Below are 23,767 nucleotides of genomic sequence, written 5' to 3'. Positions count from 1 at the left end.
TCTCAAGATTTTAACAAATCCAAACTACTTAGCAGTGTCTATATTCATTTATAGCTCAAGAATAAAGGCATCTAAAATAAATACTATGAGATATACTGTAGGCAGGGGTTGATATCATTGGCCAACATTAAATGTTTAGAAGCCAGAGCTTTTAGCTCTGCCTTTTACATGTCCTTGGATAGAGAAGTTGTTTCTGAACTCTTAACTTTTATTTAAAGAAAGGGCCAAACAGGTGAGACAAGCATACCTGTCAATGGCTGGAAGGCTGCTTTAGAGCTTGATAGTCACCGGTAAACCAATTTTTTTGTTAAATAAAACAAACAATTAAATAGTGAATTTATGGTTGTCCTGGAAACAAATTAGGGATTTTTAAAAAAAATCTTTGCAGCTCCAATGCAAGTATACTAACTTTTATTGTGAATTTTTTTCCTATTGAAGCGAAAAGAAACAATGTTGTGTAACATTTTGTAACAATCATTGACTGTATATGAGAACTGGACTGTGTGAGTGTGATGCTATCCATAGAAAATGACTTATTTCTGGTTCCAGTCAAATGAAGTCAATTCAGTCGCCATTTTCTCACGCTTCGGATGCCGACATGTAGTAACCAGACGATGTCGGTAGGCAGTGATTGCTCCGAGTCGGTTTTAGTCAACATTTCTCGCCAATCAGGAGTGAGCTTGTTGGAAGTCCTCACCTCTACCACTTGAAGGCAGACTACAAGAACATTGTCAATCAAATGTTTCTAACGTTTGACGTGAGACCAGCGAAAAGCAAGAGCAAATAGAATGACTGAGTAATGACTGAGATGTTTATTTTTCAATAGATGTCTATTGGGTTTTGGCTTCTTGGAGCCAGCTGTTACTTCCTGTTTGGAACGGCAGGGGGGAGGGGTCCAGTTCTCTTATACAGTCAATGGTAACAATCCACCAAGTGGTCACTTCCAGAGAAGCTTCAATGAGGAAGCAGAGCAGAATAAATATATTTAGTTTTTTATCCTTAAGATTTTCAACATTGTCTACTACAGTATTGTTTGAATAATAAATAAACAAAATATTGAGTTGGTGATGAAAGACCTCCTAATTTCCCACCCAGTCCTGATGGCTTTATGTTTGTCTAATTGGAAAATGTATTGAAGCCCAGTTTAACCTGAGGTTTGGGACTCAGGGTGTTTCAAATTAGAGAAAAAGGTGCCTTCAGATTTGAAGATGGAACTGATTGTATTCCTGAAAGACTGCCTGGGAATATAAAGACATTTCAGCGTCTAATTCAGTACATTACTGGAAATGTGTCCATTCACAGCAGCAGAAGATAAAAAGCCATTTTTATAAAAACATGGCTGCAGAGCTGAGCCATTCTCCACCCGTAACACCCAACAAATACAAAGAGGATTCGGAGACGTGGACCTAATTTCCTCCAGAAAGACTTTCTGGAAGCTCACTGGACAGGAGACTAAAGCATGTTTCAACACCACACAGCACTGAGAGATAAACTCTTGAAAAGAACTCATTTTTACACATGATTTTTGCACTTTCCATTTAAAAAAAAACTTTATTGTTGAGGTCATATCTTGCTTTTTGTTTCCCTTGTGGTTTTCCATGGAATCAAAATTGTCAGGGAAGCTCAGTGCTGCTGGTAGAATTTTTTTTCTTTTAACCAGTTGAACTAACTTACCAGGTGACTGCAATGTTAGACAGAACACAGAAACGGCAACGCTGGTTGCTCTGCAGCCAGGAAGTTGCTTTACTCTGCTTTTTATTGATTACCAGCATTTACCTGGCGGAGCATGGGAAAGTCTTCATTAGCTCACTGACATCTCCTCTGGTTCACTTTGATAGCCTGAATCCACCAACTGTAGATACTATCTGTACAGTGTGTTCTGTTTCAATGGGGCCAACAGCGTTGATTTGCAGCAAAAATCCAGAATTGCTCAAATTATCAGTGAATGCTTATAAAAAAATTTGGGTTCTTTAGACGCTCAGTTTTTTCTTCAGTTTATTCTTTTCTCCAAACTTTAAATGTTTGAGATATTTGGAAATGCATCTTGGATCCTTAATGTTTCTCGGAGTTCCTCTGGGATCTTTTGTCGGCCTCCTGATTTTTTTTTTAATTTAAAGAACCCCCCCATGATTTTTTAATCGATTTACTAATAATAATATTGTGTAAAAAATCTACTAAGATATTTTACTCCTCTGGTTGTATTTTTAGCTTTTCTTTGAGTGTATTGACAGTGCTAGACATTTTTTGAGGCACATTATTGAAAGGATTAAAGCCTTTCTTTCAACATTTTTGCTAAAGAACACTAACAGCCTTCATGGATTAACATACAACTTCTGTCAAAGTCTTTAAACTGTGGTGATTAATCCAACTAAACATCCAGCATGATACTGGAAACAGATGACGTTTTATTTCAGTTTTTAGACCTTTTATGGCCCAAGATCTCCACTGATTTCCACGTTCATTGAATGGGAATGATTTTACAGTTCACCCCTATATGACTCCACGCAGGATGAAATGTTATTACATTTGAAAAAGGCACAATTGGAAAGTAAAAACAAACAAAAGAACAAGACTTTTATTTGACTTGAAACGGAGCACCGTTTCAAACCTGCCCTTAGACCCCCGCGAAGGGGGGTCTAAGGGCAGGGATGCCAGTATAGCTTAGTCAGTTTGTTAGTTCATTTTAGTATTTTTCTATTGAACTCTTTGTATTCGTGATCCTTTTGAGTTCATGTTTTACTTCGAAGCCCATCGAGACGACTGTTGTTGTGATTTTGGGCTATACAAATAAAATTGAATTGAATTGAATTGAATTGAATTGAGCAATGAATCAACTAAGAAAATGTACAAACAGACATTTGATGCTTTTACCCACTAAATAAGGTCGTTTCAAATTATATGTCTGTTCCAGCTCTCAAAGTGGTTCGTGCAGTGACAGAAAATGACTTATCATCAAAAAGTGAGGGAATCTCTGAGCACTGGGGAAAGATCCCAACACCTTTATGAACTACCTGTGTCCCTCAGAGAACCATGCAGGACAAAGACCTAAACCTAACGTCGGTCACTGTCAGTCAAAAACAATCTGCAGTGTCTTCTGCAGATGTAGCCTAAGCTCTACCATGCAAAAACAAAAGTCATGTTTAAACATGGAGCACAGCAGCGTCCTCCGGCCCATGACTCATCTAAAATGATTTTTTTCAGCACATAAGTGTTTAGATTTTGACATTATTTGCATGAGCTGCTTACAGGCTTCTGAAGCAACAATGAACAACAAAAATATAGAAAGATGTTAGAAAAACATCTGCTCTCCTCCAGAAAACGTCTGATCTCAGAGAATGCTTGAGACGACCACAAAACCACAGACTGCAGCTTTACAGCAGCATGGCTGTGTCTCAGAAAAGTCCAGTTGCTGCTGCCTGCAGTCCAGATCTCCCACAGGTGAGGAGCATCTGGTGCAGAAGTTAAACCTTTCATTAATGGGAAACTAATATCAGGCAAGAATGGGACCAAAAGAGCGGCCGCTACACCAAAGCAAACATGCCACTGTTCAACTGTTTTGAGATCTGAAGCAGAGAGCGAAATTTAGATGACTGCATTTAGTGGAATAAAGATATTTTAATAGCCTTACTCGTTTCTATGAGAAATAAAAACTGGTGTATTTTATTTTTGTTGTTTATTTTGATATATAGTTTTCTTAAATGTGCATTTTCTCTGGATTTGGGGTTGAATCAGCTCAAATGTAATCGGTGTGTTGCTTTAGTTTGCTGCTAAAGCGTCCCTGCACACACTTAGCTGTGCTGCTGCCATAAACTGTCATTTCTCCAGTGTGTTGGATTGTTTTATGCATTGTTCTTCAAGTGTGGACACACTTTCACTGAAATGGAAGTTTGTTCAACAGTAAACCAAGCCAGATGTTTGTTAACCCACAATATCTGAAATGTACAAACATGCAGGTTCGGCCTTTTTAAAGTCATGTTTTTAAATCTTTTTAATTTGATGTTGCCCTGGTCTGCTCTCCATTATTGGTTTGCATGTGGTATTTATTACAGTATCTGCACTGAATGAGCTGTATTATAAACATGAATGTACATAACAGTAGTAAAAACGGGAGCTGCCAATGCCAGCTGGATGAATGCTGGGAATGAAAGATCAGGATTTTTAACCACGGCGGAGACAGATCTGGTTCGACTGCTGCCGGCAAAACAGGGAACCCTTTGAAAAGAATAAAGCACATCAGATCTGTGGAAAAAAGTTAAAAAATCTTTGACTCTTGGGTTCTGTGCAAAAGGGCAGTGTGTGTCATGTGTCTGTACAAAGGCGGTGAGCTGGCGGTCTAAGATGTTTAACTCTGAAACTAGACTGCTTTGAGGAAAAAAAATCTTATTTCCTGTTTATAATGTAGAGCAAAGAAAGACTGCAATAGTTCTTGTAAAATTGTACGAGTAAAGTGTCAAATATGTGTCAACAGAGACAACATTATTTTAAAAAGTACGTATGGAAAATTTTAGCTGTGTATATAAATATATATTACTTGTACTTTGTTTTTGAAATTGCAGAGAAATGGAAAAAGTGGAAATATTTATTGCTCTAAAAATATAAACATCTGTTCTTGTGGATGGAAGAAGTGTCCTGATGATTGTATTCTCAGTCACACTCACCGCAGAGCCACAGCTGACAGAGAGACTCCTCCTCCGCTGTTTGATCACCATTACAGGAGAAAGACCAAATCCACCACAATGACATCACATGAAAACACCCCAAACATGTTTTCTGATCAATGAGTGCCATTTTTCTCTGTCCCAAATCACTTGCTTATTTTAAAATGAAGAAAAGCAGTCATTGCACCTAGTGCAGAAAAGTAAAGGGTTAAATTTACTTTAAGTGCTTTTAGATTTCATCACCAGATACATATTGGAACCCTTGTGCTATCCTAGGCACTTTAACATTGGGAGTTGGGTCATCTAGACCCACTAGACAGTGCGCTGAACCTTTTTTCTTCAATGATTTGTGATCTTCACTGGTGTCCATGGATTACATGAAATCTTTCCACCTTTATCCACCTTTGTCATGGTAGGAAGAACACGTCAATGTAAGGGTGGGGTCATCTTGACCCCATAAGATAGCACAAGGGTTAAGGGTCATTTCCAAAACATCATATCCTAGAAACTATAAGGTACCACACAGGCTGAACTTCTTTTGCCTTTTTCTATGCGTTGTTTGTTCATTAAAATTGAACTCGGGTTAGTTTCTGCACAGCAAAAGTCATCTCAAGGTTCTGCAACTAGAGAGAAAGAAAAGCATCAAACATGTTCCAAAAGAATGTATGTGTTTAACAATCGGATTCATCTTTAGCAAAGATTTTTAATAGAATAAAATTTCATTGATCCCACAAAGGGGAAATTGTTACCATAAGTCAATGAAATCAGTAGATTGTGAAAACAATAGATAATAAAGAACACAAAAACTTCACTTAAAAATTAATAACAACAATAATGATTGGGTCTACACAGCTTTATAGAGTCTTATAGCTGACAGGAAGAAAGATTCGTGAAAGCGCTCCTTCCTGCAGTGAGGCGCTAACGTCTCCGACTGAAGGAGCTCCTTAGTGCTCCCATGGTCTCATAATGATGATGATGAGGGAGAAGAGCATTGTCTGTTATGAATTCATGATATCTATTTAAATTCAATATATCCCAGGTGAAATGCAATATAGATTATTCTTTTTTTTTTACAATTTGAATAATGGGCTAAGTAAATGATTCATCAATGTTATTAAGGATTTTTTTTTTACGTATTAATCTGAGCATCACTGGATTATTTCATTTTTTTGTGTCAGAGCATGTTGGAAAGAGATCCTAAATTGTTTCTGCCGTCATTTTTATCATCATCAACAAAACTAAGAAAGACATTTATTTGTAAATAATGAACCAAATTGTAAAGCAGCTGAAATCAGCATTGAGCATCCACTATAAAACTCAGAGCTAATCATATTTTTCTTACAAAAAGGGTGAAGGAAAGTTTTATTTAAAAAAAAAACGTTAGGAGTAATTGTAACACCCTAAGAAAGAAGCCAAAACACTATTTGCAAAATGAAGGGACTTTTTTTTCTTTAACCCTTGTGCTATCCTAGGCACTTTACCATTGGGAGTTGGGTCATCTAGACCCACTAGACAGTGCGCTGAACCTTTTTTCTTCAATGATTTGTGATCTTCACTGGTGTCCATGGATTACATGAAATCTTTCCACCTTTATCCACCTTTGTCATGGTAGGGAGAACATGTCAAAGTAAGGGAGGGATCATCTAAGATAGCACAAGGGGTTAAAGAAGTGTCACCAGTCTGCATAAGAACATTCGTCTGTCCGTCCATCTTCTAAAGCCTCTGACTCCATTTCAGGGTCTTAGGGTTGCTGGAGCCTATCCTAGCTACAGTTGGGAAAGGTGAGGTACGCCTAGGCTGTGTCCGAATTCCCACCCTAACCCCTAACTACTAAAATGGATTGTATAAATGTACTATAATCCAGAACTTTAAAAGCAATTCGGACACCATGCTCTTTACATTTTCTTTTAAAACGGCGTATATGACGTCATCGAATTCACAAAGTTATAATCGAATTACTTTGAGCGTTTTGCGACGATCATTTATGTTTATGTTTTCTGAGGATAAAAATGTTGATGATTTAATTAAAATATACATTTAAATACATTTTTTTGGTTAAAATTGCTGACGCAACACATTGTGGTCTATGTTCGTCGATCTAGTGAGCACAGATGTACACTGCTTCTTCACAGACACTTCTGGGAAATTTCTCGGGCACTCGATTTTGGAATTGAATTGTAGAGGCTATGTCAAATTCTCACCCTAACCCCTTGATAGTGCATCATATCATGCGTTCGCCATTTTATAGTGCTGTCCAAATTCAATAATTGAGTGCCCTAAAAACTTACCAGAAGTCTCTGCGAAAAACCAGTATGCATCGATGCTTACTAGATCGGCAAATATAGACCACAATGCATTGCGTCGGAACAATTTTTGCCAAAAAATGTATTTAAACATATTCTTTTAATTACTCATCAACATCTTTAGTTTCAGAAGACAGTGGACTCATACATAATCGTCACAAAACTCTCATATCAATTAGATTTTAACTTTTTGAAATCGATAATGTCATATCCGCCGTTTAAAAAAAAAGTAAAGTAGTGAGCATGATGTCCGTATTGCTTTTAAAATTCTGGGCACTACATAGTCCCGCACAATGTAGTTTTTTTTACTAGTTTGCGATTAGGGCAGATGCGCACTGCAAAACAAATGACAAACGCACTATATAGTGCACTATGTAAATATTTGCATGACAAACATTTCGTTTTATTTTCAATTCTACAGTGGGATTTGTATTGTTACTTTACGTTTACTTACTCTCTTTTTCTAACTTTGCTTCCAAAGCTTTTTTTTTTTATTCTGTGGCAAGTACTGAAAAAAGTCCACAACTGTTTAAAAAGTATAGATACTCGTGATCCATTATACTGAAAGATGCAGTTAATTGTGAAAACAGTCATTTGTAACATTTTGAAAGGTGTTTTCTAAAGACGTTTTGTTTAATTAAATGCTTGCTGTTAGCAACAATTACAACAACTATATTTTAGAAAATGTAAAAATATAAATTAAGGAATTAGATTATTTTTTATAATGACAAATAAAAAATCTTTTGTTGAAATCGAAGCAGGACGGCGAGTTCTTGACTGTAGAATAGTGTAATCAAATGACATGATTATAGATCTAAGCATATAAAATTGTTAACATTTAAAACTGTATTACAGAAAGCATCATTAGTTCAACATTTCTTTTATTGGTGTCCATGCCTTTGTGATATTCTGCCGTTCCGTTCAAAACGCATTTCAGTTTATTTTTAACTTCAGCTACGGTCGGTGTTTCCGCTGAAACCGGAAGTGCCTTTCTCCGCAGCAGGTGGACTTTCTCATGGAGTTTAAAAGTTCATTAATGTGGTGAGTGTTCTTTATTGTTTCAACTTTACACACGTGGCGAGTTTTTATGAGGTCTTTGTCCTAAAGGAAACCATGAGAAGTTGAAAGCAGCAGCTGCTGGTAAAAAAACAAAGTTTCCTGTGAAGGAATAAAGAAGGTTTCCTCGCTCTAGCTAACGGTGGCTAACATTAGCCGAGACAGACAGGAAGGAGGTCAGAGGGCAGGAGGCACGCGGACGCAACCAAAAGTCAAAAATACTTACAGTAGTTACGTTGTATATGTATAAGGAAATTTTTGTTTTTAATAATAGTCACAGTTAAAGAAATTTACATTAGGAGAGTTTTCACATTATTTGGATTGGTTAAAAAAAATGCTGATCATTTTCAAAATAAGGGAATTTATTTAATTTCCCAGGCAAAATCACTTTAACCCACCATGAATTTGTATTCTATGAGGAAATTAAAAAAAAAAATTCGGCACAATTGCTACTTAAGTGTGTGTGTGTGTGTGGGTGTGGGTGTGTGTGTGTGTGTGTGTGTGTGCGGTGTGTGTGTGTATATATATATATATATAAATATATATATATATATATATATATATATATATATATATATATATATATATATATATAAAATTGATTCAGGACATCTTTATCCAGAATTTCCACCAGTGAGACTCAGAGAGAAATTCCTGCTACTGAACAGTGAAGTTTTACAGACTCTTGGATTTCTTCCAGATCATCAAGTGTAAATGAAATAAGTGTCCAAACAAACAAGTAAAGTAGAATGAATGTCAAATCCATTCACATGTTAGTTTCCTAAAGTTCAGTCCACTGTTGTTTTATCACATCCAAAGAATCCAAATGGGACATTATTAGAACATTCTAGCTCACTGGATGGTCACATGACTGCTAAATTCAAAGTGTCTCCACACATTGGACTGGAATGATGGACTGATCCATCTTTGCTGTCATCATGTGTTTTACTCGCTGTGATGCACTACCTACCATGTTTCAATCCAAATGGTGTTGTCCAATTTCAATTCAATTCGATTTCTTTCATTTTGACATTTTTTACAATGGTATAGGACCTATAGGTCGATCTGATTGGATTCTGCCTCAGACAGATCGATCTGGTTGGGTTTTAGGAAAATAAATTGAATCATCGATTAATCGTTTCACCCCTACTATATAGTTTTGTAGGAGTCAGGGAGAAGGGAGAGAATTCCAGTTTAAAGCAATCTATTTTAAATGCAACATAAAGTGCACACAAACGTGGGACGACACAATAACGAGTTTTTCTAATCTTAAACTCTTTTTTTTATTTTTTTGTTCAAACCTTTAAAGATTTTTAGTGGTGTCCTGTCTGAGTTGAGAAACTAGCAATGGCCAGTCCTGAGCTCCTGCTGGATTCCAGCATACGCATGTGGGTGGTCCTCCCCATCGTCTTCATCACCTTCTTCGTGGGCATCCTCCGTCACTATGTCACCCAGCTTCTCCACAGTGACAAGAAGGTGGACCTGGAGCAGGTCTCTGACAGGTGCGACCTCCAGCTGTGTGTCAGTCTGCCGTCTTCACGTTGTTATTCTTTTAGGGATAGCAACGGGACGCTGCACATCTAATGCTTGAACTCAACTAGAGAACACGAACTAGATTAGCTAAAAATGTTTGTGCCTCTTTGTAAAGATGTTTGAGGTCCCACTCCAATCAATCTTTTGATCTACTTTCAAAGCATTCCTGGTGGTCGTTTAATTATGATGATGCTGTTTTTAGGACAGTTTCTGTAGCAGGAGTTCATCCAAAATTCACCTCTGAGTTTTGGGTGGGACTCTTAAGGCCCGTTCACACCGGGACGAATTTCACTGGCGGTTTTTAAAGACCCACTCAAATAAAATTTGTTATAGGTGTCTTTAACATGTTCTGGATGCATTTCTCCCACGAAGGAGGACATATACTAAAGAATTCAAGATCAAACCTGCAATTCTGAGTATTTCTTTATTCAAATCAGTATGAATCAGGAGCAGATGGAAATCTAGCGTTGAAAAAGCTCTCAGTTGTGACATAGAAACTGATGGGCGGGCCAAAGTCTCACTGTTTTGCTCCGTTTGATTTAAAAACCAACACCATTCTCTGACGCTTCCACTGACAGACAAATAGATCCATGAAGGTTTTTTTGTTTTCCTCGTCTGAGCTGGAATCTGGATCTAAACGTCTGGATCGCTACGATATTGCTGCCATTTTTGCTGCACCACTGATGTTACCTCGGGGCTGTAAGCTAGCGGCAGTGTGCTCTGTGACAAGGAGGCAAAGGTGGCGGGGATTCCTTTGCGCCAACAGTCCCGCCCACAACTCATAGGTGAATTTCTAACGAACTCCTGCCGCTCTGCAGAGACGATGTCTCGGAAAAACGACAGTTTTCTTGATGTAGGCTAAAAAAAATTGCATTTTTGTGGTTAAACGATCACAAAAGATGATTCAAGTGGGACTTAAACAGCTGCCGACTAAAGAGCAGCGTTGTGACGTTTGCACACAGGATTTTAGTTGCATCAAGCACATAAAAACACATGGTTTGATTGACAGGAGCTTCTTTATTTTCTGAGCTGAACCTGGTTTGTGTTCAGTCAGGTGCTCCTGCGCAGCCGCGTCCTCAGAGAGAATGGAAAGTACATTCCTAAAGAGGTGAGCTCATAATCTTATTCTCTGCACCCCCATTCTGAACATTAGAGAAGACGTGTGTGCAGACACGGCCGTGTTTCCTGCAGCAGTCTGTTAAAACCCTTGTGCTATCTTAGATGACCCACCCTTACATTGACGTGTTCTCCCTACCATGACAAAGGTGGATAAAGGTGGAAAGATTTCATGTAATCTATGGACACCAGTGAAGATCACAAATCATTGAAGAAAAAAGGTTCAGCGCACTGTCTAGTGGGTCTAGATGACCCAACTCCCAATGTTAACGTGCCTAGGATAGCACAAGGGTTACGGGAACTGGTACTCCTGGGTAACCCGGTATGGTTCTGCTTAACAGATTTCTCTAACTGGACAGGTGAGTTCTGTAAATGGAGCTGCAGCTTCACGCTGTCCATTCAGGGTCAGGTTAAAGGTCGTCTAAACAAATCTCACTTGCTCTGTGCTGTGGACATGAACTGACCCACACTCAACAGTTCAGCAGAAACCCCACATGTATGGCCGCCAGGAAGAGGTGCCGTTTGTGGGCGTCAGCTGAGCTTGACGTGTCTGTGTTGAGCATTGTGTGGCTGACGGAATTGTGTCGTTTAGTCCTTCACCATGAGGAAACACTACTTCAACAACACAGAGACCGGCTTCTTTAAGAAAGTCAAGAGGAAAGTCGTCCCCAAGAACCCCATGACAGGTGTGTACGTGTGTACGTGTGTGTTCTTTCTTAGCTTGTTTGGACTCGAGTAAGATTTTGATCAATGTTTTTCAAACTGATTTGTTTGAACATTTGTAAGCCTAGGCTTCCAGTAATTAGACTGAACCTTCCTTTAACCCTTGTGCTTTATTTACTTTGACGTGTTCTCCCTACCATGAGGTGGATAAAGGTGGAAAGATTTCATGTAATCCATGGACACCAGTGAAGATCACAAATCATTGAAGAAAAAAGGTTCAGAGCACTGTCTAGTGGGTCTAGATGACCCAACTTTAAAGTGCCTAGGATAGCACAAGGGTTAAGAAAGTAGTGGACGGATCTTTGTAGCCAAGCGACTCGACGAGCATTAAGAATGAATCAGATGGTGGTGAAGGAGAATCCAGTAGTTTTCCAAAATAAAACTTCCTTCATTGGCCCCCCTCCTATGGTTGCTGTATGGAGTGGGCCCCCCCTCTTTCGGTTTTATTTGCACCTTAGACATGTAGGGCCCTTGGTAGGGGGGGTGCTTGGACATCACTGCCAGCAAGCAGCAGATGTCCTCCTAGCACCCTACCCGCCAATTTTAACCGCACCTTAGACATTTAGGGCCCCTTGGTGGGGAGGGTGAGGGGACGTCACTGTGAGTCATCAGGAGATGTCCCCTTAGTGCCTTACCCGCCAATTTTAACTGCACCCCCCTTAGTACACACACCCCTCCCCCCTCAATATATACATTCCAGCATAAACACACACAGGTCGTACATAAACACTCCTGGCTCGTACCTGGGGTTGGGGCGGGGGGATGCCCGGAAGCTCGTCTGGGGCTGTGGGCGTCCTTCTCCGGTGGGGCCCTGCGTTGGACTCTCCTGGCACGGCGGGGGGGCTGCTCTCCAGGTTGGGCTGGGGCGGCTCTCTTTCCCTCCGTGCCTCCCTGCTCTCTGGCTCTGGGGGCCTTGCGGCGGTCCTGCTGGCCCTGGCCTGGGTGGCGGGCTTGGTCGCCCGGGCGGCGGTTGTTCCCTGCCGGTTCCCGTGTGGCGTTGGGGGGATTCCAGCTGCCGCTGCTGCTGCGGCGGGGGTCTTAGGGTGGGGATGGCTGGGCACTCTCCCTCCTTCTTTTCACGTTCCACCATCCATTTTAGAAGAACATAAACACTCACCTGAGCACAGGTGTTAGCTCACCTTTGCACTAACAGTTTGCGTGATTGAATGACTGAAATATTTCACACTAGTTGGTTTTAAGGCATAAGTATGCGTGTGTGAACACTATCTGTTTTGTGTACATGTCGACAGGTGGACATTTTTGCAGCTAGCAGGTGTGTTTATAACATTTGAGTGTTTGTGTGAACAGGCCCCGCCCTTTTTGTACTACATTTGAACCTTACCATAATGATTAACAACCAGTAACCTTGTTGCTTTATGCTGCTTCATGGTCTTATCCCCCCTCCCCTCCTATTATCATCCTCCAACCCCCCCCCCTCTCTAACATCCCTCTCTCTTCTTCCCCTCTTTCCTTTTCCGTCCGGTCCAACACCCAAGATTTTCAAACATGATTGAAATTAATAAAGTTTGGCCTCAATTACAAAAGGGGTTTATTCAGACATACCTTTGGTTTGTCTGAAGATTAATAACCCCTCTTGTTGAAGTAAAATATGTCCAACACAAGAGGTCTTCAGCTCTCATCTGTCTGCCCAGCTGTTGGACAGGACAAGTTAAAAAAAAAAAAAAACTTCCTTCAGAACCAGATTACATTAAAAAAAAAACAGAACAAAATGTAGGTTGTGTTTTTGTTTTTTGGATCTTTGTGGCCTGGTGGTTGGGGACCACTGCTCTAGAGGACAACAATGTAACAAACCTGTATTTGTATTTGACGTACCTGATCCTCCTAAAACCCCCGTTCACATTTTTCTTTTGACTAAGCAGCTTGAAACCTCTGGTGCCGCTCTGTCGGCCTGAATGACAGCAGCTTGTGTGACGGCGAGCACAAATGCGGCTCCTCTGTTGCAGACTCCAGCATGCTGACAGACATGATGAAGGGAAACCTGACCAACGTCCTGCCCATGATTGTGATTGGTGGATGGATCAACTGGGCCTTCTCTGGGTTTGTCATAAGTGAGTTCCTCTAGAAGCAGCAGCGTTTGGCTTTCCAGCGTCTGACTGGAAACCTTTAGGTGAAAACTTGTGTTTTTTTAAAAACCACTGATGCAAATGTTGTGGTTGTATCTGCTGCAGCAAAGGTGCCGTTTCCTCTGACTCTGAGGTTCAAGCCGATGCTGCAGAGAGGGATCGACCTGCTGTCTCTCGATGCTTCCTGGTAAAAATGCCGTCATGGCGCAGACACGTCGGGCTCTTCTCTCAAACCTTCACTTTGATGCCGTTTGGCGTGTGCAGGGTGAGCTCGGCGTCCTGGTACTTCCTGAACGTGTTTGGGCTGAGGAGCATGTACAGTCTCATCCTTGGCCAGGACAACGGTGAGTTTTCTCTTTGACGACAACATTCTTCAGTGGTGCAAACCATCTTTGAGTCGGGTGCAGGGAGTCTAATTTGGAGCAAATCCAACCTGTTTTCCCTAAGCTGCTATTTAGGAAAAAGGAGGTAAAAAATGAATTTTTACAAACTTCCTTCAAGTCCCACTTGCTGCTCTGAGGGCTAATGATTAGCAACACTGTAACTGATCTAAAAGGATCTTGATCTGCCGGCTTTGAAGCCACTTGGACGGCTTGAGCATGCTCAGTTGTAGCAGCTCTGACCCTTTGCTCACAGCTGCTGACCAGTCGCGGATCATGCAGGACCAGATGACGGGTGCCGCCATGGCGATGCCCCCTGACCCCAACAAGGCCTTTAAGGTGACTAACAGGACATTGCTCTGCGCCGACACTCGTTTCAGGATGAGGCTGTGCTATGAAGGCTCCTCCGTGTTTCAGAGCGAGTGGGAGGCGCTGGAGATCGTGGAGCACAAGTGGGCGCTGGAGAACGTGGAAGACGAGCTGATGTCCAGAGACCTCAACTTTGGAAACCTGTTCAGTGGCGACATCCTGTCCACCAGGCTCTGACAGAACTTACTGACAGACAGCTCCCTCCTGTGGGGGTTTTGGAAACTGCGTGAGCGGTGTGGTGGGACGGAACACCAATCAAACTCGGACGTTGCTAAACGTTGGGACAGAATTGCGGCTGCAGTGCAGCGCCGCATGGAGAATGAGAACAGACTCTGGTGGTGATATTAGTCCTTTAATTTATATCAAAAGACTGAAAATACAATAAAATATTTTCCTCTGATATTTGACGGGAAGACCAAAGAAACAAGTGAAGCTTCCCTGCTGCTCCCCCAGGAATGATCCTGTCGACAATACATTACTTACAATAGAAAAATACTGTACAGAGCTGTTTAAAACTGAGAAACTCTGCTGGCTTCTGTCTCCATAGAAACGTTCTGTATAAATAGGAAAGGTCAACATCCTGCACCAGCTGATTCACAAAAATCACACTGCGTGGTCTCTGTAATTATTTAATTAAAAATAAATATCAGAAAACAACCACAAATCTACAAAATGACTGATTTCAATCCCTGCTGTCTGCAATTACCCACAAACCCCTGCATGTCAAAGTGTTCATCAGTGGATTAGCATTTGTTTAAACATGTGCGCCGTAACAGAATGAGGATCAACCGAAGCAGACTATCAAGGTGAGCAAAGCAAGCAGAAGATCAGATGGATGTGAGGTTTAAACACAGCATGAAGACATCAAATCAAATGTGGAGCCACTGAGGAAGCAGCTGTGCAGCAGCGGGAACCCAGATTATGTTCTCTATTTCTTTAGCCAATCACAGCTGTGGAGAGTCACCTCATTCATCAAGAACAGAGAGCATCCGTCCTAAAAGCATCAGGGAGTTGAGCAGCTTCACTCTGAAGGTCCAGCAAGACCCTTCTAAAGGTGGTTTGCAGTGGGAACACTGAGGACCGGTCTGGTTACCGTTTGCACTCTTGTTCGGGTTCCTCCATGGAGCACGGTGGGTCCAAGTCATTCATCTGAATCAAAGTACCTGAGAAGGACAGGTTCTGAAGAACACAGCAGCTGTGCCGACCCGCTTTCATCAACCGGCTGAAGACAAAGGGAGGCTGTTTAGTCCGTTTCCATGGTGATGTAAGAGGAAGAAGCACCCAGCACCTCGCCCTCGTCCGTGCTAGAGGCGACGTTATTGGTGGAATGGGTGGAGGAAGCAGAGTTTGTGAGGGGGGAGGGCAGGGCGGGCTTTCTGATTTTGTCTTGTCGGTGGTAGAACAAGACGTAGGCAGCGTTGGTCTGCAGGGGAAGAGACAACCGGTCAAAGAGGGGACAAAAGAGAGTATCTTCTGAAATAAACTGCAGCAGAATAATGGTGGAGATGTCCGGACAGGAACATCGTATGACTGCTTCAAGGCTTCACAAAAATCAACTTTCTGCTAATGACTGGTCAACAGCCAAGTAGAAAGTTATGGTTTCCTAAAATAGCATCACAAGCTGAAGGCATGCAGGTTGCCGTGGTAACCACACGTCTTCTTCAGCGACGAGTGTGCAGGACTAACCATGATCTGGTCCTCAGAGGCGTAGGTCACTTTGCTGTCGTCAAAGTAATACCACTGAGCGTTGTCCTTGTTCTTGGCGTAGCTGGTGTCTGCAGGAGCAGGAACGTTACAGATCAGGTCAGAGGTCACGACTAGGCATGCAAACAGAGAGAGAGGGGGGGGGGGGGGGGGGGTCTGGGGTTCTCACAATGCCCGTCTCGGAGTCCCCCGTAGTGATTGGACACAGCGATGAGGTCGTATCGGCTTGGGGGCTCCTCGCTGGACAGGCTTTTCCTCAGGAGGAAGTCAGAGAAGTCCAGGTCCCTGCAGCCACAGAGGAAGGATCCGGCTGTGAGGATCGGAGTCTAATAGGTGTTTAGTCATTAAAGTATACGCCATTTATGAAATACTCATGTTGTGCTGAGTCTGGATCCAAACGGAGGCTGACGTATGATGGGCAAAGGTTTATAGCCATGAAGCTCTGAGTAACGCTGATCCAAACAAGAGTTAAAGTCCCACTCTCTGGATCTATAGGAAAAGCGTTCCCAGTGCTTTTAGTTATGATTGTGCAGTTTAGCCAAAATAAAAAAAACCTGTGTCGTTTTCTTGACATACTTTCTGCAGAGCAGCAGGAGTTCATCCGAAATTCACCTCTGACTGTTGGCATGAAGTAAGCCTGCCCCCATTTCCCATCATCGCTTTGTTTACATTTCCCCCACAGCTTACAGTCCCTCACAACCCCAACATTAGCGATGCAACAAAAATGGCAACAATAGTGGTTCTATCCAGCTGTTTAGTTCTGATCCAGATTCCAGCTCAGAGGAGGAAGACAAAGACGTCCATGGATCCATTCGTCTACAGGTGGATGATCAGAATGGAGCAGAGCAGGGAGCTTTTGGCTTCCTGTTATAGGTTCTACATCACATCAACAAGCTTTTTCCAACAGCAAATATAAAGAAAATTCAACTTAAAAGTTCATTTCTGAGAATTCAAATCATTGAGAAGACGGAGCAGACGGAAAACTGCAGTTTGAACAGGAGCGTATTTGCAGGGCTACAAGCTCCCTGCTCTGCTCCATTCTGATCATCCACCTGCAGACAAATAGATCCATGAACGTTTTGGCATCTGGCTCAAAAACGTGTTGCTCACCATTTTTGGTCCACTGCTAACGTTAGGTGGGGGCTGTAAGCTAGCAGAGAAATAGATGGGTGCCAGGAAGGGGGGTGGGGTTGCTCTTTTCCAACGGCCCTGCCCACACTCAAATATGAATTTCTAATGAACCGTCGCTCTGCAGAAACTATGTCCTTAAAAAAAAACGGCACATTTTTTAATATACATCTATATTTTTTAATTTTGGCTAAAAACTGCCTCATCATAATTTAAAACCACTGGGAACGCCTTGATCAAAATATGATTTTAAATCCACATTCACTGGGGGAATAAATACTAGAGTGAGCCAACTGGAGACAGAACCAAAGACATGAGAGATTGGTGAGGAAATGGAGAAAGTGTGGACGTCAGTGACGTCCACACTTTCTCCATTTCCTCACCAATCTCTCATGTCTTTGCCACTGCACCTTGGGTTCTACAATTGCTTGGATGCTACATGCACGTCAGTGGAAAGGCCTTCTGAGGACTGCACTTCAGGGAAAAGAAAGGAGGAGCTGGATGACAAAGGAGCTGCAGATCCACATTCCTCCTCCTGTGAAGGTCCACTCTCGCAGAGATCTTTGAGTTCTCCCAGAGATGAACAGTTCTTCTTATTGTGGGGGGAATGTTCTGGTTACAGTAATCCCCCGCCCATTCGCGGCTGGCCGCAGATGACGTGACGTCACAAGCGTCAGGCGCAGAACAGCGCTCATTCCGCGAATTTTGAAAAACGGTTTACTCTGTACTTTACTGTAAAGTATTGTTTAAGACGCCATCCAAACGCCCTGCATCATCTCCAGCGCCTGGAAATGAACCCAAACGGCAGAAAAAGGTTCTGACTCTGCAGAGGCGTCAATTATTCGCGGATTTCCGTTATATTTGCGGGGGGGGGTTACTGTATATTAAGACCTTTTGGTCACATGACATGATTGGGATGAGTAGAGGGGGGGTGAAAAAGGGCTTGAACCTGAGGGGGAAGTCCACGATGCTGTCCAGTTTCTCTCTGGTGAACTTGGTGTAGGAAAACCTCTTGAGGTGGATGATGAGGACTTCGGGCAGAGACCAGAGGTCCAGCTTCTTGGTGGCCAGCTGGTGTTTCTTACACACTGGACAGTACCTGCAAACACAGAACGCATCGACATCCAGCGTCTCCTACAGCTGTAAACTCTACATTTCAAAGCTCACGTGGATTTGACTGTGTGAGGAGCCTGTTAGTGCTGTTCCAGCGGGCGCTGCGGCCTGACTGCACAGCAATGGTACGTTCCATTTTCGTGACATCCCTTGATGTGGCATTACGAGCCTCAAAAGAACTGCAAGACACACCTGTGCTCCTCTCTACAACCCGAAAACCTGTAGGACCCGTACGGGTCAACCCCTTTACAGGTGCAAGTGACAAAATAACCTACAGCTTGTGTCTAATAGGATCTGCTGCAGCAGATTTATTTGGATAAAAATGGAAGGAAGCCAAACCCAACATGGTATTTTCTATCAGTATGATCATCCTTTTTGTCCTTTTACCATTAAAAATAAACATTACATTAGTGTAGTATTAACTTTGTTTTAAAAAAAAAAAGGAATAGGTTACATATAAATGCAATTAACTTTGCCTACATGATGCGCTTTAAAGTGATGATAAACCGCTCTGACAGCAAATTAAACTTTTAAAATCATTTTGTTCAGATATCAGACATGTTTACCAACAATTAAACAACTTTATCATTTATCCATTATTTATTTAAATCCAAAGCCAAAGAGCCACAATAGAGAGCTAAAGAGCCACATGTGGCTCCTGGACCTTCAGTTGCAGACGCCTGGACCAGGGGGATTGAACCACCAATGTGGTTCCTGACTGCAGCTCACTGCTCCCCAAGGGGAGGGAGGGGTCAAATGTGGAGCACATATTTCATGCATTCAGGTGTGAGACTTCCTTAGCTTTGCACAAACAGCTGAGTTGTGTGTGGAATGAAGTGGGTTTGTGGACGTTCGGCCGGTCAAACGGCAGAGACGTTGGTCTGAAGTGATTACCAAGGATTCTCCTCCTCCAGAGTTTCCACGGTGGTGAAGAGCTCGATGCACTCCTGCAGCTGGACCGTGGCCTGCTGCTGAGGAACCTCCATGCTGGAGTGCTTCACGTACTTCTGCACAGAAGACAGAGGTCCAAACGTCATGCACACCAACAGTCAGGAACCTGCTCACTACGGTTTGAGTTGGGTCAGCTGGACCCACGAGACAGTGCTCTGAACCTTTCGTCTTCTATGATTTGTGATCTTCACTGGTGTCCATGGATTACATGAAATCTTTCCACCTTTATCCACCTTTGTCATGGTAGGGAGAACACGTCAATGTAAGGGTGGGGTCATCTGGACCCCATAGGATAGCACAAGGCTTAAGAAGTTCTTCATGTTTCAATGACCTGCAGCTTTTTCCACTGAGTGTGAACAGGTGCATTTCTGTCTCCACTCAGGTGCTTTCTGGATTATGTTCCACATATATAAAGCCAACTCAGAGCTACGTCGTCACAGAACCTAAAGTGAATGAAAACTTCTGCCTAGAGAGGAAGAGAGGAGAACCCAGACAGAGATGGAGGAGTTTCCTGAAGCTCTCTTTCTTCCATACTTGTTCAGAATGAGGCATCGGTTAAAGTCTGTTCTTCGACGCTTCATAACTAAGCACAGAGAACAGTAACCACAGTAAATATACCCTCCTCTTTATTCATTTGAACCCTTATCATGTCGGTTTTAGGAGCCAGCAGGCGGGGCTTAGAGGATGAGGTGAGAGCTGGCACTGGAACCAGCTTGCTGCCACACTTGCAGCAGGAAGTCAGCTTACTTGTCAGGAAAGTTCTTTTTAACCTCAAAATGAGTTAGCAACCCACTCATGAAAAATGAGTTTAGGGTGTTTTTAGCATGTTCATTTATCTGATGATGGAGGAAATATATAAAGAAAATTCAGATTAAAATGGCATTTCTGAGTATTTCTTTGTTCAAATCATGGAGAATCAGGAGCAACAGTCTGGATGACGCCACAAGGTGCTGTGCATTCATAAGGCAGCACATTCTGGTGTTTTAATGCGTCATCTGCTGTACAACTGATCCCCAATCCCACGTGTGATGATCCCTGATCCCAGGCTGAAACAAATGTGGCCGTGTCCTCTGAGGGAGGAGGAGCTGCTCCTGCACCCAAAGCAGGAGAAAATCCAGACAAACTATGATGCAAGTCACAACAGAACAGTCCCACTGACCTCAGCCTCGTTCTCATTGTAGAACCTCTTCTTCATGTCGGGGTCCCAGTCTATGGCCACGTACGGCTGAGCTGCAGAACAGACGGAACGTGTTAACGCTCTGATGACACTCGCCTCCTGTAAACATGGCAGTTACTGTTGTGCTCACGCCCAATGCAATCTGGACTTTACATTTGTGTCTTCTGCCTGTATTCTGATGCCTGTCAAATTCGCTGCTCGACAACTCTCCCAAAATGTGTTCATAAATGCGTGTGGGAGGAGCTACTAACAAAGTTTTCTGCCTCATCGCTACATGGAAGCATTGTCTGTAAATCTGTACATCTCGTTTACAGTCAATGCACGGTGGGCACAATGTTGAGAGATCAGGTTTATTTATTTTGAAGGAAAGCATCGCCAGCATCATCATTCAAGAAGCATCGGTAATCAGGTCTCCATAACGGAGTTCATGAGATCATTTAGAGATGAGCTAAATGACGAGAACCAGATATTCCTCCATGCTGGATTTGGATTCCACACGGTGATGACATCATCAATTCACAGGGTAAAGCTCAGTACCTGATTGGCTAACACGACGCAGATTTTCTTATGCACTTTTTAATCTTTTGTTGTTTATTTAATCCAGCAGTATTGACATGATGTCTGTAAATGCATGCGGACGCGTTTTTGCGCATGCGTGCGTCTGCATGCGTGCGTCTGCATGTATGTGCGTATCTGTTTGTCTTTGCCTGAAGTGTGTTCTTGAATGGATGTCATTTTGTATTTGCAGGTGTAATGGTTTGTGTTTGTTTGCACGTGCTTGTCTTTCCTAAAAGTGTGTGTATGGTTGTAGGTCTGTTTTTGTGTGTGTTTGTGTGTGAATTTGTGTGTGTGTGTGTGCATAACGTGTTTACACGCACAGCTAAAGGACACGGCGCTCCCCCCGTCTCCCGTCCCCCTCTCAGTGGTCCCGTTTGAGTTGACGGCCTGGATGGTGAAGAGGTTCTTCTTCCTCCTTTGGCGACACGCTCTCCTCTTGGCTGGATTCTCGTTGGGGGGCGGGCTGGGAGAACAAGCTCCCTCCTGCTTGCTTTCTGTGTTTTCCTCCTCTGTGGTTACACATGGCTGCTCTGGCGCCGCTTCTGTGCAGCCAGCGGCGCTCTGGTCTGCGCAGGCGTTCATGCCCTCCTCTGCGCTGCTGGCCTCGTTTCCGCCAGACGGGCCGGGATCAGACGGGCCGGGATCAGCCGGGATCCCGGAGCCGTTGCTGGTTTCTGCGTCTTCCCGCTCTGCCGAGGCTGGAGTTTGGTTGCCGTCTGGTTGTGAATCAGGTGCAGCGGTGCCGTCTGATTGGCTGTTTGAAGATGAACCGCCACAGTTAGGAGTATGGGAGGGTCCAGCAGCCTCTGCTCTCTCTTGCTCGTCTGATGAGGAGAAAACCCACAAACAGGAGCTGCAGAGGTCCAAAAACATTCCTATTGGCTTATTTTGGTGCATTAAGATGCCATTTCCTCAGAATGTCAACATCAGAATGACACAGGTTTATGGAGGAACATGCAGCTCAGACCTCTAGCAGAAAGCCCATCCAGCTGTTAAAAGTTCCTTCATAACAATTTGAGTGATGACATTGCAGAAGACGACCAAAAAGGACACTTCACTATGTCCAAAGATGCCCAGACTTCATTTTTGATGACATCACAGCGGGTGAAGCTGTCAAAACATGAATGAGGTCAAAATCTCTTATGGGATGGCCAAAGGAAGTTTTGAAACTAATATTATTATGGGATGGCCAAAGGAACTGGCAGCCGTTTTGTGGCAGAGTGTGAAATCAGGTGATTTATACATTTACGCAAAATATGGGAAAAGAAAACTTTTGTTCCAACGACCTTTTGTAGAATTTCAAACAAAAGTGACAAGGTTAAAGTCTACAATCACAATCAAAGTTTCATTGACCTTTGACCTTGTGAAGATGTCTCCATCTTGAACCCCCCCCTCAAAAAAAATCCCCCGTAGTTGCCAAGGAAATCCAAAAAAATATACTTTTGGTATTACTTCTAAAAGTTACATAAGACCTCTTTGTCACCCCAGGAGACCAAAGAACTGTTGCCATGGAGATAAAACCAACAGAAAACTCACCATTCTGAGAAAAATTACATTTGAATCAAGTGTTTTTTAATGATCTAGTGACATGCTGCCCTGACCAGGGTGCCAGGGGCAGAAGGGAGGAGTGAGGGGTATTTAGAAGGTGCTCAGCCACTTAGGGCGGGTCAAAAGGGGGCAGCGGGGGCGGGGAGTGCCTGTGGGCCTTACAGCACTGCTCCCAGATTTAATTTGAACATAAATTGACTCAAAACCAAGCGACTTTAAACAATAAATCGAATGATTTGCCGTGTTTAAAGCCCTCTTCTCTAACAAATCCGGTTCATGAGCGAGTCACTCTGAGGTTCCGGGGGGGGGCTCTAAGAGTAGAGCTCAGGACTCAATCTGAGGCCGAAATGTTACCATCACTGATCCCGTTGGTCTGAGACTTGTACAGCTCCTCTTCATCGTCCTCTTCCTCCTCCACCTCTTCCTCCAGTTCCTCAGAGGGGTCAGGAGTCCGGACGTATCGTCTAGACGAACACACAAGGACCAAAGAGCTTTCAGAATGTTTTAAAGTCCCACAACGACAACTTTTTTAATAATAACATGACATAAAATAATAACATGACAGCTATTTAAAAGGAGAAATACTCAGAAATACAAAAATTAAATGATTATTACATTTGTTCTCTGTGATAAGAAAAATGCCACACGTACATGTCAGAAACTCAAAAAACATGATTTTCATTGGAGGGGGGCTTTAACGAGTTCAGATGTGGCAGTTGTGTTGTGCGTGTGTGGCTTTGCATGTGTGTGCGTGCTCACGCCAGTCTCTGCAGGAACAGGCTGTAGAGCTCCTCCCGGCTGCAGCTGCTCTGCGGCACGTTGAGCAGCAGCGGATGTCCGAACAGCGACGTTCCGTACGAGCTGCTGCCGGAGCCGTAGTCCCTGTAGTGAGAGCGCTCCCTCAGGTAGAGCGCCAGCAGCACCTGCTCCTCCTGAGGCCCCTGGGCCAGCTCGTACCTGCAGACAGCAAGCGCGGCACCTAACCGACCGGCCTTTACCAGAACCCGGCTGGTGGAGGAACTCCCCCTCATCACTTTGAAGACGAAGAGCAGCAGCTGGACTCACACAAAGATGTCGTCTCGGTCCAAAATGCAGCTCAGGGACTCGTCAGCGTTGTAGATTTTGTAGAAACGATGGTTGAAGACATCAGCTACCACCATCTGGAACACAGACGTCCACCTTGATCATCAGAGGAAGCATTTCTCTGGATGCCTGTTTGTCAGACTGTAACATAAGTCGGACTGGAGAATAACTCGCTCTTTTGGGAGAAATGTATTGTAACGAAATAGGGGATCAAAAACTAACAGTTTGTCCAAAAGTCAGCGAAAATCTCAATAAATAATAAACCTTAAATGTGCTAAAACAT

At 43.0% G+C, this 23,767-nt stretch overlaps 2 protein-coding genes across 2 annotated transcripts in view; one reads left to right on the top strand and one right to left on the bottom strand.

The window, feature by feature from the left end:
• Positions 1 to 7,902: 7,902 nt before the first annotated feature.
• Positions 7,903 to 14,624, top strand: LOC101162909 (ER membrane protein complex subunit 3-like). The gene is made up of 9 exons (XM_004086301.4): positions 7,903 to 8,002; positions 9,327 to 9,519; positions 10,601 to 10,658; positions 11,259 to 11,352; positions 13,354 to 13,458; positions 13,579 to 13,660; positions 13,738 to 13,817; positions 14,110 to 14,192; positions 14,271 to 14,624. Exons 2-9 carry the CDS (start codon positions 9,365 to 9,367, stop codon positions 14,397 to 14,399), a joined length of 786 nt encoding a protein of 261 aa, XP_004086349.1. The 5' UTR covers positions 7,903 to 8,002; positions 9,327 to 9,364; the 3' UTR covers positions 14,400 to 14,624.
• Positions 14,559 to 23,767, bottom strand: part of LOC101166285 (ubiquitin carboxyl-terminal hydrolase 11) — a 21,595-nt gene continuing 12,386 nt past the window's right edge. The window contains exons 12-21 of the mRNA XM_004086312.4: positions 23,467 to 23,561; positions 23,161 to 23,358; positions 22,756 to 22,865; positions 21,174 to 21,677; positions 20,278 to 20,348; positions 19,062 to 19,174; positions 18,004 to 18,153; positions 16,096 to 16,211; positions 15,909 to 15,997; positions 14,559 to 15,645 (exon numbers count right to left, since the gene is read on the bottom strand). Coding sequence (XP_004086360.1) covers positions 15,466 to 15,645; positions 15,909 to 15,997; positions 16,096 to 16,211; positions 18,004 to 18,153; positions 19,062 to 19,174; positions 20,278 to 20,348; positions 21,174 to 21,677; positions 22,756 to 22,865; positions 23,161 to 23,358; positions 23,467 to 23,561 — 1,626 coding nt within the window. The 3' untranslated portion in view covers positions 14,559 to 15,465. The remainder of the gene's footprint in view (positions 15,646 to 15,908; positions 15,998 to 16,095; positions 16,212 to 18,003; positions 18,154 to 19,061; positions 19,175 to 20,277; positions 20,349 to 21,173; positions 21,678 to 22,755; positions 22,866 to 23,160; positions 23,359 to 23,466; positions 23,562 to 23,767) is intronic.

The sequence above is a fragment of the Oryzias latipes genome, chromosome 7 (assembly GCF_002234675.1).
Source record: "Oryzias latipes chromosome 7, ASM223467v1".
Classification (NCBI taxonomy): Eukaryota; Metazoa; Chordata; class Actinopteri; order Beloniformes; family Adrianichthyidae; genus Oryzias; species Oryzias latipes.
Note: the sequence above shows the minus strand (reverse complement) of the source record. Positions and strands in the feature narration are given on the sequence as shown.

Coding starts and splice junctions, on each gene's coding strand:
- LOC101162909 (XM_004086301.4), top strand. CDS start 9,365: ATGGCCAGTCCTGAGCTCCTGCTGGATTCCAGCATACGCATGTGGGTG. Junction 13,661..13,737: donor CTGTCTCTCGATGCTTCCTG/GTAAAAATGCCG, acceptor TGGCGTGTGCAG/GGTGAGCTCGGCGTCCTGGT. Junction 13,818..14,109: donor CATCCTTGGCCAGGACAACG/GTGAGTTTTCTC, acceptor CTTTGCTCACAG/CTGCTGACCAGTCGCGGATC.